Genomic DNA, 14,452 nt, shown 5'->3' with positions numbered 1-14,452 from the left:
CAGGAAGTAGCAAATTCCTTGTTAACAGAGGGTGTATTCCCAGCCTCCTTTATTCCCAGACAATAGTGTTACTATTCCTAAAAAGTTTCATTGGGCCCAGAAGTTCTGAACAACTGTGGGCCAATTGCTAACACTCCCTTCCCGGACATAGTGTTCAAGCAGTAGTTGCCAGCCGTCTCCAGACACTCTTAGATGAAACTCATTTTCTAGGTCCATTTCAGTTGAGGTTTTGGCTTGGTTTTAGCAATAAAACTGCCTGGGTCACTCTGTAGCATGACTTTTGCTCAAAGTGAGATGGAGGTGCAACCCTACTGATTCTTTTGATCCCTCAATCAATCATGGTATCATTCTGGAGAGCTTGTCAAAATTGGGTGTGGGTGGCACTGCTCTTCTGTAGTTTTACTCATCTGTGTAGCAGCTGCTTACAGAAGTGGTGTTGTGGGTATCTCTGTAACTCTGTGGCATTCAGGCTTCAGGTAACATAAACATCAAATCACCAAGTGTGCTTACTGATCATAACATTTGGGCCTCAAGTCAGTACTTGAGAAAATAGTCTGCTCCAGTTTGTGATGCTTTGTGGGCTGCCCAATTTGATTCAGGATCTCAGTCTATTTCATTCCATCACCTCCCATTCACTCATAGGATTTGGGTTTTTGTTTTTTAAAGGCTGTAACTTCTCTTTGTTTTTGACCAAAGTCAATGGAATTTGCAGGTAAACTAGCCCATATTTAGTGAAAAAAGGCTACCAAATTGCAGGCAAATAGCTCAAGGGGCTTTTGTACTAGCCATATTTTTAAAGTTGATTCAAGGTGGAGAGAACTAAAAGGGATTCATTTTTCAGACAAAATTATTCCCTCTGATGTCTAAACATATCAGTCACAGTGGAGCTCTCCCTCAACTCTCTTTCCTCTCTATTGTTTGCTCTCTGTTCCTTCACCACACCACACCTCATGTTATGGAAAGCTTAGGGATCTTACTTTCACTTTCTCTGCAACTTTTTGCTATTGTTTGGATCACCAAAGCATCACAGGAGGTCTTGCTTCAACCTGTGCCACCTCATACGGATTTCATTTTGCCTCTGACAAGCCAAGGACACCCCCCCCCATACAGACATATCCCCAGGATTTGCCTGAATCCTGATGCACAACCTGTACTACATTAGATCATTTAGGGATTTGGAATGCAGCTGGCACCTAACTCTATTTCTCTTATTTATCTAATTGGCTGAGATGGTGGATATGCTAAATTAAATCCTAGGCATGGTAATCGGGTGGAGGAAGGCCAATAAACTGATGTTCAGTCCAGACAAGGCAGAGGTACTGTTAGTCCACTTTTGCGCTGGTGAATGGTGTTCAACCTGTTCAGCAGGAGGCTATACTCTCCCCTAAAAGGGGAGCGGTTCATAGTTGAGGTGCTCATTGTTCCGTCTTTGTCACAATGCCCTCCGTGGCTCAGAGTACCTTGTTCTAGCTGAGGCTGCTGCGCCAGGCATGACTGTACCGGGACCAAAAGAGATCCTTGCTTCAGTGTTCCACGCCCTGTAAACCTTCTCTTTGGGTTACTGCAATGTGTTGTGTCTGGGGCGGCCTTTGAAACTGGTTTGGAACGTTACACTGCTGCATAATGCCAGTGTGAGGGTAGTGACATTCTCTCACAGGGCTGTGAGGATAATTGAAGTAATAAGGGGACAGGTAGGGAAAAAAGACTTCCTTGGAAAGTTTTCTTTTAAAAGCAGCTGTTTTAAATGTATTGGGACAAAGATTAAACTCATCTGGACTCAAAACAAAAAAGTGCACTACCTCAGCATGCTAAAGGAAGTGTTTGGAGGGAAATTGAAATACCTGCTTCAAACCCTCCACCTTCTTTTACTTGGAAGGAAAGCTGCAAGCAACAAAGGAAACGATTCACTAACGCTTTAAAAGGCACTGTTAACTGAGCCAATGTACCTTATCAGTTAGGATTGTTTGGTTTGTTTGATCTGTATTTGTTTGTGCTTTTCTAAGCAAGGAGGGAGGGAAGAACCATGTTCAGCGCCACCTTGAGTTTCTTGGAGGAAAGATGGGAGAAATGTAATAAACAGGTGCTATAAACATACTTAATACTTGCACTTGTATCCCACCCACCAATTTCATGATGTTTACAAAACTGATAAATGCCTATAAAATAAAATCACAGCAACATTTAAAATAGAGTTAAAATGCAAAAAAATTAAAATCCCAGAAGCTTCAGAGTAAACGGCCTTCAGTTCAGCATCACATCAGTTTCCAGCAAAAGCCTGAGAGAATTGGTACCTTTTTAATCCACATCAAAAGATGACCAGCTGAGGATGCCTGTTATACCTCAGGAGGGAGGGAATTCTGTGGCTGAAATGCCAGTCATGGAGAAGGCCCCGTGCGATGTAACCACACACTGAGCCACGTCTTATCAGCAGAACTACATGAAAGGCATTTCCTGGTGATCTTAATGCACAGGCAGGCTAATACAGAGAGAGGGCCTCATTCATGTACAGTATATGGATCCCAAGTTGTCATACATGAAAGTTAAAACTTTTCAGTTCAGTTTGGTAATGTATAAGCATCCATTTTAGCATGAGTGAGAGAGAGAGAGCGCAGATTTATTACCATCGGAAAACATCAACCCCACAACATGGCTCTGCTGCTCTCTTGCAGGGATGGAGGAACTTGGTGACCTCCAGGTGATGTTGGACTAAAGATCCCATCAGTCCCAGGCAGCATGGCCAATCTTCAGCATCACCTGGAGGGAAATGGATTTCCCATCCTTGCTTTAACTTAGTTAAGGTGACCTTTGCTTTCCATTTTCTGCCTGTGGGGCTCCCACTGCACTGCTCATTTCACAGAACCATAATTTTGCTTGAGATTGGGAATGGGTGGAACCCCAGTGGTAGGGCCCCAGATGTAATCCCCAGTAGCATCTCCAGTCAGGGCTGGGAGAGTCTTCCTGTCTGAAACCCCGAAGAGCCACTGCCAGCCAGCCTAGACAGTATTGAGCTAGATTGATCAAAGGTCCGACTTGGTATAAGGCAGCTTCCTATTCCACCAGATTCCCTTTAGGATAACTTTTTTACAGTGTTAGAAACTTAGATATGAAAGCTAAGAGCTAAATGGCACCTTAAACCTAGGTTATGGGCGCCATAATGGAATGTCTAGGCACACTTTTTTATTACAAGAATACAAAGCTGAAAATGAATGAACTGCAGCTAAAATACTACGTTCCTTTTTCACATGGTCTAGTCCTTCCCCTGCCCACCCCCCTAATATTCTTAAGAGGGTCTCTTCTCCAGTATTCAGAGAGTAGCTGGAAGTGGGGAGGCAGAAAAAGGTCCTCCTTTCCTTCCACTCTGCATACAAGCCCTGGATTCTCCCTGCACCCCCTTTCCTTCACATAAATGTATCTTTTTGGCACCACAATTAGCACATATTAAAGCCCTATACAACTGATGGCAGAGACACTCGCCTTGAGTGTCCAGTTCGCAAACCTAAGTCTTCAGTGATTCTACTCCAAAATTGGTTTTGATTTTAAGCATCACTGTGAGAGTCTGAGGTAGATAACACTTTAGCATGCATTTCTTAAATCATCACAACTAACTGGCTAGTATATTTCAAATTAAAAGCACAGCATACATTAAAAGTGCATTAAACAAGGCATCTGAAACCTAAACAAAACATGTTGGGTAGAAAAGAAAAGAAAGTTTTCAGGTCCCCAATCCATGCACGTTTTACTTGGAAGGAAGCCCTGTTGAACTTGGTTGGGATTTACTTCCAAGTAACAGTGGCAATTTTAATCTGAAATCTTAGGTGCAGTACTGTGCCCAGAGCTCAGAAACTGCTTGCGTTTATGAAATTCCCTGTCACAAAACGCGCCCAGAACAATGGGAGTTTTGAATGCTGCTTGTTTAGTGGCAGCCACCTTTTTATATCTACGGAATAGGTTCCCCTGAAGGTGCAGTCACGTGAAGTCCCCATGCCTCTAGTCCTGCTCTCAGGAGTCGAGATTTGGTTGTTGTCAATGTTTTGTGTTCCTTTTCCTCCTTCCGTACCCAGACGTGAGTGTAAATTATAAATGAGTGATGCAGTGTTTGATTCTGCTCCTCCAGGGTGCCTTTTGGAATGGTGGCTCAGCTGTTGCAGTGAGCCCAAGAGAGCAACAGCCCAGAGTGTCCTTGGGAAAGCAAGCCAAATGTGGGGTGCAGTGCCAGAGCAGAAAGCATTTTTTCCGTTTTGCCAGGCCTGTCTGCATTCTGCACATCTGCAGGCTCACTGCACAAAATTCAAGACCTGCTCTAAGGTGCAGAGATTTGCACGGCTGCATTTCAGCGGTCATGATTTTTAAACGGGTTGAAAATCTGGCCAATGGGAATGTTGTGGGCATGTTCAGCCTGGTCTCAATCAGGCACTTTTAAGTCATAGTCCAATTATCCTGTAACCACTTTAAAAAAAACCAACACACACCCCCACCCTGAAGTGTTGTGAAATGCTGTCCTCAGTCAATGTGCATGTTGTCAAGTCTGGGTGAGTCTTCGTGCTCCCTACTACTTGCTGCAGCTAGGACTGTCCTCTCTAGTCACTGTCAAGTCAGGAATACGTCTTGCAGTCATTGGAGTGCAAACAGAGTGCTGTTTCCTCTTGCTAAGAAGAGTGCAAACAAATGCCCTGTGCCAGTGGCTTCACATAGGATGACAAAAAGTGGAAGGAATCAAACACACTCATATAAAGCACTGTTGATTTTGAAATTCTGTTGATTGTCTTTGAACTCTTTTCATTTAGTATGGTGGTTCTAAAAAACCCACCCACCCCCAAAAGCTAACTTCTGCCCTTGTGTGAGATGAAATTAGCTTGGGAGAAGTTGCAAGCAAGTTCTTTGATGGGGGGCTCTGGACCCAAAGGTGTGGTTGGCAAGGCCATCCAGAGATGGAGCTCTGGAGGTTTCAGTTTTGAGGACAGATTCGGAAATAGGATTGGGGAGAAGTTTGGTAGGTGGAATAGATGGAAGCGGAGATTGTTTTGACTGCAAGCTCCTTAGGACTATCTCTCCTTTTCTTTTTACTTCTCTTGCTTTGTTAATTGGGTGTGTGGAGTACTTCTCCATGTTCCACTCCTAGGAAAACTTGCTTTACAGAGCCTTCTTTGTGATGGCACCTCTTGTGGAATACAATCCTCTTGCAAACGCCAACATAGTTATTTTGACATCAAGTTAACACTTTGAAGATCCTCTTGCCAGTCAGCATAGGCGATGCTGAGCTTGGTGGAACAGTGGTCTGACTCAGGATATGTCAGTTTCCTAGGTTCCTGTATAATTACAGTCCTCCATTCAGACCCACGAAGAATAGAATCTTAGTTTACTTTTGTGGGCGGGTCATAGCTCAGTGGTAGAGCATCTGGCAAGTGGTCCAAGGTTCAGTCCCTGGGATCTCCAAGTAGGTCTGAGGGTTTCCTCTCTCTGAAACCCTGGAAAGCTGCTGCCAATCAGTGTAGACAGTACTGACTGTACATGGACCAGTGGTCTGATTCTGTATAAGGCAGCTTCTTACAATGCTGAGCTTGGTCTGTTGTTTTATCTCTGTATGCTGGTTATTAATTTTGTGCGAACTCTGCCCTGGTATCTGTACTGATGAAGGACGGGCTGATAAATCCTTCAAATATATAAAGTAAAATAGCCTAGGGATAGGGAGCCTGTGGCCCTCCCAGTGTTGCTGGACTACAGATCCTATCATTCCTCACCATTGGCTATGCTGCCTGGGACCAATGGGAGTTGCAGTTCAGCGTCATCTGGATGGCCACAGCTTCTCCATCTGTGGTATATTAGAAAATGGGAGCCGCAGCTCAGATACTTCTGGTTCCCAGCTATGCCTTTGAATGGCCTGAACCAAATTTGCATGTTCTCAGTTTTATTTCCCTATGTGTGAATTGGGGATGGTTATGGCAGGGTGAATGTGATAAGCAAGGTAAAGCGGGCAGTGTCATTTCCTTAGGGGATGTGGCCTCAACTGCATGTTTAAACAACAACTGGGTGAGACATCCCTTGAATTTCTGAGCATGCTTTGCTCTTTGGCTTTCTATAAACCCTGCAAATAAGATCCTAGATCCTCAGTCAGCCTGTGTCTGCCTGAGGGTGTGTTGGAAATGGCTGTTTTGAGCTGCGATCCACAAAGAGTCAGCCTGTACAGCAGCTGTGCTCCCTTCCTCGAACTGATAGCATCCTGGATCTTTTCCCAGCTAGAGTTTTGAGTTGGGGTATCACCCCTGGATGCTACTTTTCAGCTGCCCAGCTGGTCATCTCATTGAATATACTGTGGGCAGCTTTGGTTAATGGGGGAGGTTTTGTAGGGTGATAGAGGGTAGGGTTGTGTTTACTTTATGGATTTTTAAAGTACAAATTCTGTGCCTAATAAATTTTGCAACGCAGTATATACATTGCACAGACTGAGCAATTTTTCCACATTCTTCTAGACTAGTAACTTTCATGGTGTTTTTGAAGGACTGCTGTTTATAAGTATTTGTTACTAGGTACTGGGTGACATTCTGTCTCTCTCTCTCATTCCAGAATGGGAATGGAAAGTGGGAAATGGGGAACTTTGACACTGAATAGAACTGCTTAGACATTGCAGAAACCAAACTTTTTTTTTAATTTCTTCTCAGCCGGCCTTGGGACATCCGGAGTCCAAGCCCAACACAAAGTCCAACATGCTACGAGGCCGCGGCCCAGTTACCTCCGCTGATGAGCAGCCACACATTGGGAACTACCGCTTGTTGAAGACGATTGGGAAGGGCAACTTCGCCAAGGTCAAACTGGCACGGCATGTCCTGACAGGGAAAGAGGTGAGAGAGGGAGAGCAAGAGCAATGGGGGTCTTTTGCTTATGCAGGCAACCTCCAAAGATGTGAGGGAATGAGAGTCTAGTTGTCCAACTAACAATGCTTTTAAAAAGAGAGATGTGGGGAAATCAAATTTTGCAACCAGAAAAGCTGGCTTCTGTGTCCTGTCTCGGTGGTTTAGGTTAAAGCACAATTTTATTCAGATCTGATTATCATAGATCTTAGTGTTGGGCTTGGAGTTTCTAGGCTCAGCTGGGATGCAGAAGTAGGAGAGGGACAGGCCGATGAATACCTGGAGTGAACGGGTAAGAGGTACAAAGGTTAAGAAGGGAAGTGGGGAGACACACACAAAATGTGTGTTTGTCACACCTCCATAACCTTGAGGACTAGTAACTTGCTTTACAAATAAGCCTCTCTTGTAACAGCAACAACAAAAGCCAAGGTTCTCAGGAGAGCTAGTTCTGCACCAGCAGTAATACTTAACACTTTTGTGGTGCCTTTTTGAGTGTTGAAAGAACTTGCCTTACATTGTCCACAGAACACGCCTGTAAGGTAGCACAGTGTTATTAACTGAAAAAAGATGGAATGGTTGAGGCTGAGAGGGGGTGGCCTAGTGAGCCACCTAGTGAGTTTGTTGAGATTTAAATGGATATATCTCCCATCCTTAGCTGCTGTGCTGCATCAGCACTCACTGCATAGTAATATATGTTGACTCATGTATAAATTGATTTATAATCCTTCCTATCCACAAGGGCTCTGGGTAGATGACCTTTATAAGCACTGCGGCTTGGTCCCCAAGAGCCTCTTGAACGAGCATAAGGTGCAGTTAGTCAGCAGGGTCAGTTGTCACTGTCTCTGTTCCACCATTCTTCAACTCTGAAGAGGTCCCCTAACCTTCAGAAGCAGCTGGGTGGGTTGGGGTGGCATTCGTAGCTGCAGCAGCAGTAAGAGGAGACAGGAAAGCCCAATAGCACAAGTCAAAATCTCATTGCCATTCTTAGGCTTAAAGCCAGTACATTGCATCTTAAAAAAACAAATATTCTCTCTCACTGCGTATGGATTTTGTTTTGTTTCTAAAACCACATTTTAGCAGTAAAAACATACTACTGAAATAAAATCTTTATCTCCGGCCACTGAAGTGCCTGTCCAAATGAGAACCCCACTCCACTCTGAACCACACCAAAGTCATTGTACCAAAATAGCCTTTACTGGTTTTCCTCTTGAGACGTTGGCATGCTGCGTCTACTGTACCACACTCCCTTCTGTTAGTGAAGCACTTTGAACATACCACACACCCCAAGCTTTTTCCAGGGCTAGTTCTGAGGAACTAACATGCAGCCTTGGAAAAAAAGCCAGCTTTTCCATTTGCAAAGCTTTTAGATGCTCTCTACCTTCTCCTCCTGAGTATTTCAGCCAGTGTGGGGAGAATCTGCAGTCCCCCCTGCCCATTGCTCATCAAGATGGAATCTGCTGCCCTGTGAGGCAGACAGTTTTCTGGACGCTTGGTTATTTTTCCAAGCAGCCAAACTCAGCTTCCTGGAAGCTAGTAAGCACATGCTGCAGGCAATTTTCTGATGAGGATCCTTGAGGGAAATACCTGCTTCCACTGAAGAGAGCAGGAGTGGCTTGGCTGAAGCTGACCTGCCCGCCTTGTTTGTTCTTCCTCTACTACATCACATCCTGCATTCTTGTCTGAGGTCCCTGGCGACTCGGTGCCATACATATGGAAGGCTCTGCGTGAGGAATAGCCAGTTCTTTCCCCTTCTGGCTGAGTTTTCGCACATAGCATGCGATAAGGGCCATACTGGCACCTTTCCTGCCAGGACAGGCACTCAATGATGTAACAGGCAGGAAGGGCAGGCTGCGGGAGGCCTGAAGGGAAATAAGGAAGAAGCCAAATGGCTTCATTAGGCGAACTGCAGCTTAGAATAAGCACCAGGCTCCAAGCTTTGGAGAGGAGGAAGCCTGAGATGTTTGGCTGCTCCTGCTTATTAAGGGAAGGGCCATAGCTCAGTGATAGAGCACATGCTTTTCATGCAGAAGGTCCCAGATTCAGTACCTGGCATTGCTAGTAAATATTCCTGTCCAAAACCCTGGAACACCATGGCTTGATTCTGAGCCAGATGAATCAGTGGTCTGACTCCATATTCTGCTGCATGTGTAGACTAGGCCTCAGATTAAAGATTGTATTCAGTATTTGTTGTATTCAGAGTAGACCCATTGAGATTAATGGGCATGATGAACTTAGATCAATTAATTTCCATTGGCTATAACCCTAAAGGCTTTCTGTTGGCTTAAAGTCTTAGCGGTGAGTGAAACCACAGATACTCGACTTTTGGTGCTTCCCAGTTAGATTCCTGCAGTTCCTGGTGCCAAACATCCACCCACCCACCACTTCTTTAAGGGGGAGTGAGTTGTAGGTGCATCCGCTTCCTCATTCCCATCTTAAAGCAGCTTTTGAGAAATTCTAGTTGCTGATCAGAGCTTTCCACAACTGACTGGTCATGTCTGATACAGCTCTGAAGTTACACTGGGGCGCCTAGTTTCGTACCTAACAGGGCTCTTTTAACTAGTGACTTTGTCACGCCTCTTGCCCTAGCGTCATGGAATGCTGTTCCTCCTGAATTTTTTTCCTAGGTGTAGCATTTGCCAGAATATCTCTCTCTCTCTCTCTCTCTCTCTCAAAACACACACACACACACACACACACACACACACACAAACACCAGGCTTTTAGTCCTCTATTTATGGAGGTACTTTAAAAGGCCTGCAGGGCAGTGGTTGCAAAGGGCCTGTCATTTCTGTAATTTGCACGAATGTCTGTTAGTTACTCCTGTGCATCCTTCACATTGCATCTTCCTGCTTACACCCCCCCCCCATCACCACTGCTCTGTTTTGTCACAGGAGCACAGAATTCTGTTAAAAATGTGAAAGGTTGTGTTTTGGAGTAAACTATCCCTAATCAGCTAGCTTTGCACATGCATTTTAATTGACTTTCAGGGTTTTTAATTTTTAATTTTGATGTGTGTGTGTGTGTGTGTGTGTGTGTGTGTGTGGTGCATGATTAGGGATTCCATGAAGCGGAATCAGAAGTCTTTTAAATGCAGGGGTGTGAGCTTGCCAGGGGAAACTGGAGCACTGATATTGCTTTGAGTCCCTGTGCTCGTTACAATCATTCCCTGCCACTTGACAAGAGCTGCAATTACCAGCCTTGTTCCGATCGACTGGAGTTGCAGCTGGCCTGGTTCCATCTCTTGTTTTGCGGGTTGCTGGCTATGTTTCTCTTAATGCTCACTCACACACCACCCCCAAACCCAACTAATTGAAATTACATAGGATTGTGGCATGTTTGACCTATGAGCACCATAGGAAGCTGCCTTGTACTGAGTCAGACCAATGGCCCATGTAGCTCAGTACTGACTACACTGACTGGCAGCAGGTTCAGACATTGTTGTCTGCCAGGTCTGCCTGGAGATGCAGGCATTTCTGTTTTGTAAATGTAAGAATTGCCCTTGCTGGCTGATGCAAGGCCCAGCTATTTGAACATCCAGGGCAGGACCCTGGACTTGAGAGACGTCAAGATGGAAGGATATAGCTTGTATGCTGCCGCCCAGCTTCTAACACCCCAAAACCCCTAGTGGTGACAGCAGCAGGTTCTGGAAACTGAGCTGCCTTTCTGTACATGCAAGTCTGTTCCTTGATAGTGTCTCTAGATCAGTGACCCGTGGAAAGATGTTTAGGAGACTGAAATTCTGCCTTGTGTCTTAATTGCCCGTCCTTGTAACAGCCTGCCTAGAGAGCAATAGCTGTGCAGGCAGCCATTTAGCAAGTGGTGTAATGGGGAGTGTTTTGAACATCCACCCACTCAAGACAATACATCTCCCAGAGTGTCTTATTAGCACAGTGTCTGGGGAAACTGCAGCGGAATGCACCATGAGCCTTCTCTCTCTCTCTCTCTCTCTCTCTCTCTCTCTCTCTCTCTCTCTCTCTGTGTGTGTGTGTGTGTGTGTGTGGCTGCTTTAGGCTTGAAACAGACATTGCAGAATGATTTCCCCTCCTAGATGGAACTGTCCATATAAGGGCCAATGTGATGTCATGGCTGAGGGTGTGAGGACCTGGATCAAATGTTGCCTTGACCACAAACCCCTGAGATGGCTTTAAGTCAGCCGCATCCTCTGCATCATGGGCACAATTGTGCTATTGCTGATGCAATGTTGCATGCGAAAGCACTCTTGAACGCTCAGGGAAAATGCTGTGTAAATTTGAAGAAGCACTGTGTCCTTGTAGCTACAGGGTTTGGGTTTAAATCTCCGCCTGCAAAAAAGCTTGCAGCTGACCTTCAGTCTTGGAGAAGGCAGGAGGTATAAGAAAAGTTATAAATAGGAATAAGTAATCAAACAAACACTTTACTGATTCCATCTCTGAACCAAGCCCAGGTGGCCATGAAGTGTGCTGACCTGGTCCTGAAGCAGATACCAACATTCTGCACTAAGACCCCAAAATTGTGGAAAACATTTACAATCAGGGTTAATAGCCAGCCTCCTGAATGATTAGCCCCACTCTGATAGCATTACTGTTACACTTGACCTGTGTCCAGAAATGAGCTTCCAGAGTGACTTGGGTTCTTAAAATTCTTTTTAAAAAAGCTAGGGATGCTTCAAAGAAGCCCCTGTGTTCAGATACAGTGGTGCCCCGCAAGACGAATGCCTCGCAAGACGAAAAACTCGCTAGACGAAAGGGTTTTCCGTCTTTTGAGGTGCTTCGCAAGACGAATTTCCCTATGGGCTTGCTTCGCAAGACAAAACGTCGGGCGAGTTCTTGCGAGTTTCCCCCCCCCCCTTTTTCTAAGCCGCTAAGCCGCTAATAGCGCTAATCCACTAAGCCGCTAATAGCCGTGCTTCGCAAGACGAAAAAACCGCAAGACGAAGAGACTCGCGGAATTAATTTTGTCTTGTGAGTCACCACTGTACACGGTTACAGCTCCCATACCTGGCTGGGGGCGCAATGGTGTTGTACCATCGAGAATTAGCAAATGCCCAGGTCACCTGTTATGCATCCTATACATCAGTTAACAAGACAGACTAACATTACCTTTCTTTGTGTCCCTCCATCCAGGTGGCTGTGAAAATAATTGATAAGACGCAGCTGAACTCCTCCAGCTTACAGAAGGTAAGGAGTGTGTGGGTAGTTTTGATTTTTATACACTTAACTGAGGATCATTGTAGGATTGTGTGGCACGCTTTTGCTATCTCATTGGGTTTGCTCTTGTGAAGCTGCTCACTCCTTGTTCCACATACTGAGAGAGTAGGGACTTTGTATTTATTTGTAAATGCACAAAAAGATTTCATACTGGTTTGGTGTTTGATGAAGTCTCTGTCAGTGATAGGCTGAGGTTTCCATGATGTCACAGAGTGGCCGAACATTGGAGGCTCTGACTGCCATTGGCTATTGGGCAGCTTTGGAAAGGAGTGCTGGAGTAGAAGAATCCAGGGAGAAATAGTGGAGAGATGAGAGATACATGGAAAATGTCCAAAGCTTGGAGCTCTGCATAAACATCCTGTCCCTGGGGAATGTCCAGTCTTGAAATTGGTGATCTGCTGACAACCTAGGATTCCCTTTCTCTTCTCCCAGCTGTCCAGGCCCACTTCGTTCTCTTTTTTTCCCTTGCCTTCAGCATGCTTCCTGCATCCTCTCCCTCTCTCCTTCATGATTCTTTGCCCAGGGCAGTGAAGCTCCCACACCCAAGACTAGGCACCCCCTGACAGCATTGCCCCATATCTGCTGGGCTGGATCCTTATCACCCCGCATCTTTGCTGGCCCTGCACTTGGCATCACATATGGTGTCATGCTTAGGCCAGGTGAGTCTGACTTAGCCAAAAGAGCCTGGTGCGCCATATAAGGTTGTCTGGTGGGTTTAATTGGGGGCAGGGGTTACACATCTCCACCCTATATCAAAACATTTAACCCTGTACAGATGGTAGAGGCGCTGTTTACCTTTTTTCCTCCTCCTCCCTGCATTTGGGGAAAACTTTTCAGCCTGATAAAAGGTAAGGCCAGAGAGCAAGCAATTCAGCGCAGACTGATCTGTCCTCCTCCACCTCCCCTCCCCATTTCTCTCCATCTGCACCCTTTGTCAGCTCAGAGAAGCATCTTAGCTGCTCCTCCTCTACTTGGCTGCCCTTTGATATAATCCCCCACCTCTCATCAGAGTTGGGCTTGTGTCTGGCTGAGACCCAATATTAGCCTTGCCGTGTCCCCACAGTGGTGTGCGCACAGCCTGCAGACATTGCACCTGTCAGCAGCAGCAGCAACCAGTGGTTAAAGTGATGACCACAGAGCCAGTTGGACTTTGGGTCCTGTTTGATTCCGGGCCTGACACAGCCAGCCAGTCCCACTGCGACTCTGCTTGGCAGTGGCAGCAGCAGCTGCTGACGCGGCCTTGTAAACAAAAGGCTGAGCGAGCCAGCTGGGTTTTCTGTTTCTGCAGCAGCTCCCTGGATCTCAGAGCAGAAGCTTCCCTCTCCAGCCCAGATTGCTTTGCGTTGCCTTCCCACCTGCTGAAGCTTTCAGCACTGCCTTTCAGCTTGCTGGTGGCTGAAGGTGGGGCTTGACCTCTCTTTCCCCGGCAGCAGACCAGCATGGAATTGCTTCCCTTGAGCAGTTTGGTTCTGCTTTGGAGGCTTCGTGGTGGTGGCTGGCTTGCCAAGAGAAGCCTGTTCTATCCACAAGAGGCTGGCCCTCGCAACAGCTTAAAGAGGCCACAAAGTGACCAACCCCGTATGCTGTGACTGCAATTGAGAGCAAACTTGAAGCAGCAAAAACATTGCAGGGAGAATAAACTCCAGGAGGGTCAAAGGTTTTTCTCCCAGCCTTCACCAGTGACCAAATTTATGGGCATTGCATGCCGATCCCAGTGCTTGGAAGTGTCCTGCTGAGAATAGCTCTGGGGTATTAGTTGAGGCTTTAGGTTTCTAGTGGCAGCTGTATTGTAAACTTCAGAGCATGGCCTCCCCATGTGAAGTGCTGTTATTCTGAGGATTTTTGCTTCCCCTCTTCTCCCTACCTCTTAAAAAAAGGTTGTTTATCCCTTCTAGTTCACAGAGTGCACCCAAAGCTAGTGGCTTGGCTGTGGGTCAGTATAGTTCACTCAGTATAGTTCATTGCCCCTTATCCTGACACTTGTGTTGCTATTAACAATTGCTTGCAAAAATTTCTAGACCACCAACATTGAGGAAAAAATACCATGGGGGTTCACATTATAAAATCAATAATAAGATTATATTCCTGAAACAATTGCAGACACCCCCCTCTCTCCATTTCTTCCCTGCTCTTGTCTTGATCTCTGTCCCACCCACCACCCAGCCTAGGATGGGACAAACTATACCATATTTTGTCTGAAAAAGGCATTTTGTGTAATAAGACTCAGTAATGAAAAATAAAAAGAGATCAAGTTGCATATCCTCTGGCATTGCTTTAAGCCAGTGATGGAAAGGCCTGTGGAGCCCTTCAGAAATTGCTGGACTCCCATTCCCCATCGGCCCCAGCCAGCGTGGTCTGGAAATGACGGGAGTTGTCAGTCAGCAACATCTGGAGAGCCACAGGTTCCCCATACCTGTTTCA

At 45.8% G+C, this 14,452-nt stretch overlaps 1 protein-coding gene across 14 annotated transcripts in view; it reads left to right on the top strand.

The window, feature by feature from the left end:
- MARK2 (microtubule affinity regulating kinase 2) overlaps positions 1–14,452 on the top strand; it is a 109,859-nt gene that overhangs the window by 64,002 nt on the left and 31,405 nt on the right. For all 14 annotated transcript variants that reach the window (XM_081842920.1, XM_081842910.1, XM_081842922.1 and 11 more), the window contains exons 2-3: positions 6,657–6,836; positions 11,948–12,001. In XM_081842920.1, the coding sequence (XP_081699046.1) occupies positions 6,657–6,836; positions 11,948–12,001 (234 nt within the window). The remainder of the gene's footprint in view (positions 1–6,656; positions 6,837–11,947; positions 12,002–14,452) is intronic.

The sequence above is a fragment of the Podarcis erhardii genome, assembly GCF_964252035.2.
Source record: "Podarcis erhardii genome assembly, chromosome: 15".
Classification (NCBI taxonomy): Eukaryota; Metazoa; Chordata; class Lepidosauria; order Squamata; family Lacertidae; genus Podarcis; species Podarcis erhardii.
Note: the sequence above shows the minus strand (reverse complement) of the source record. Positions and strands in the feature narration are given on the sequence as shown.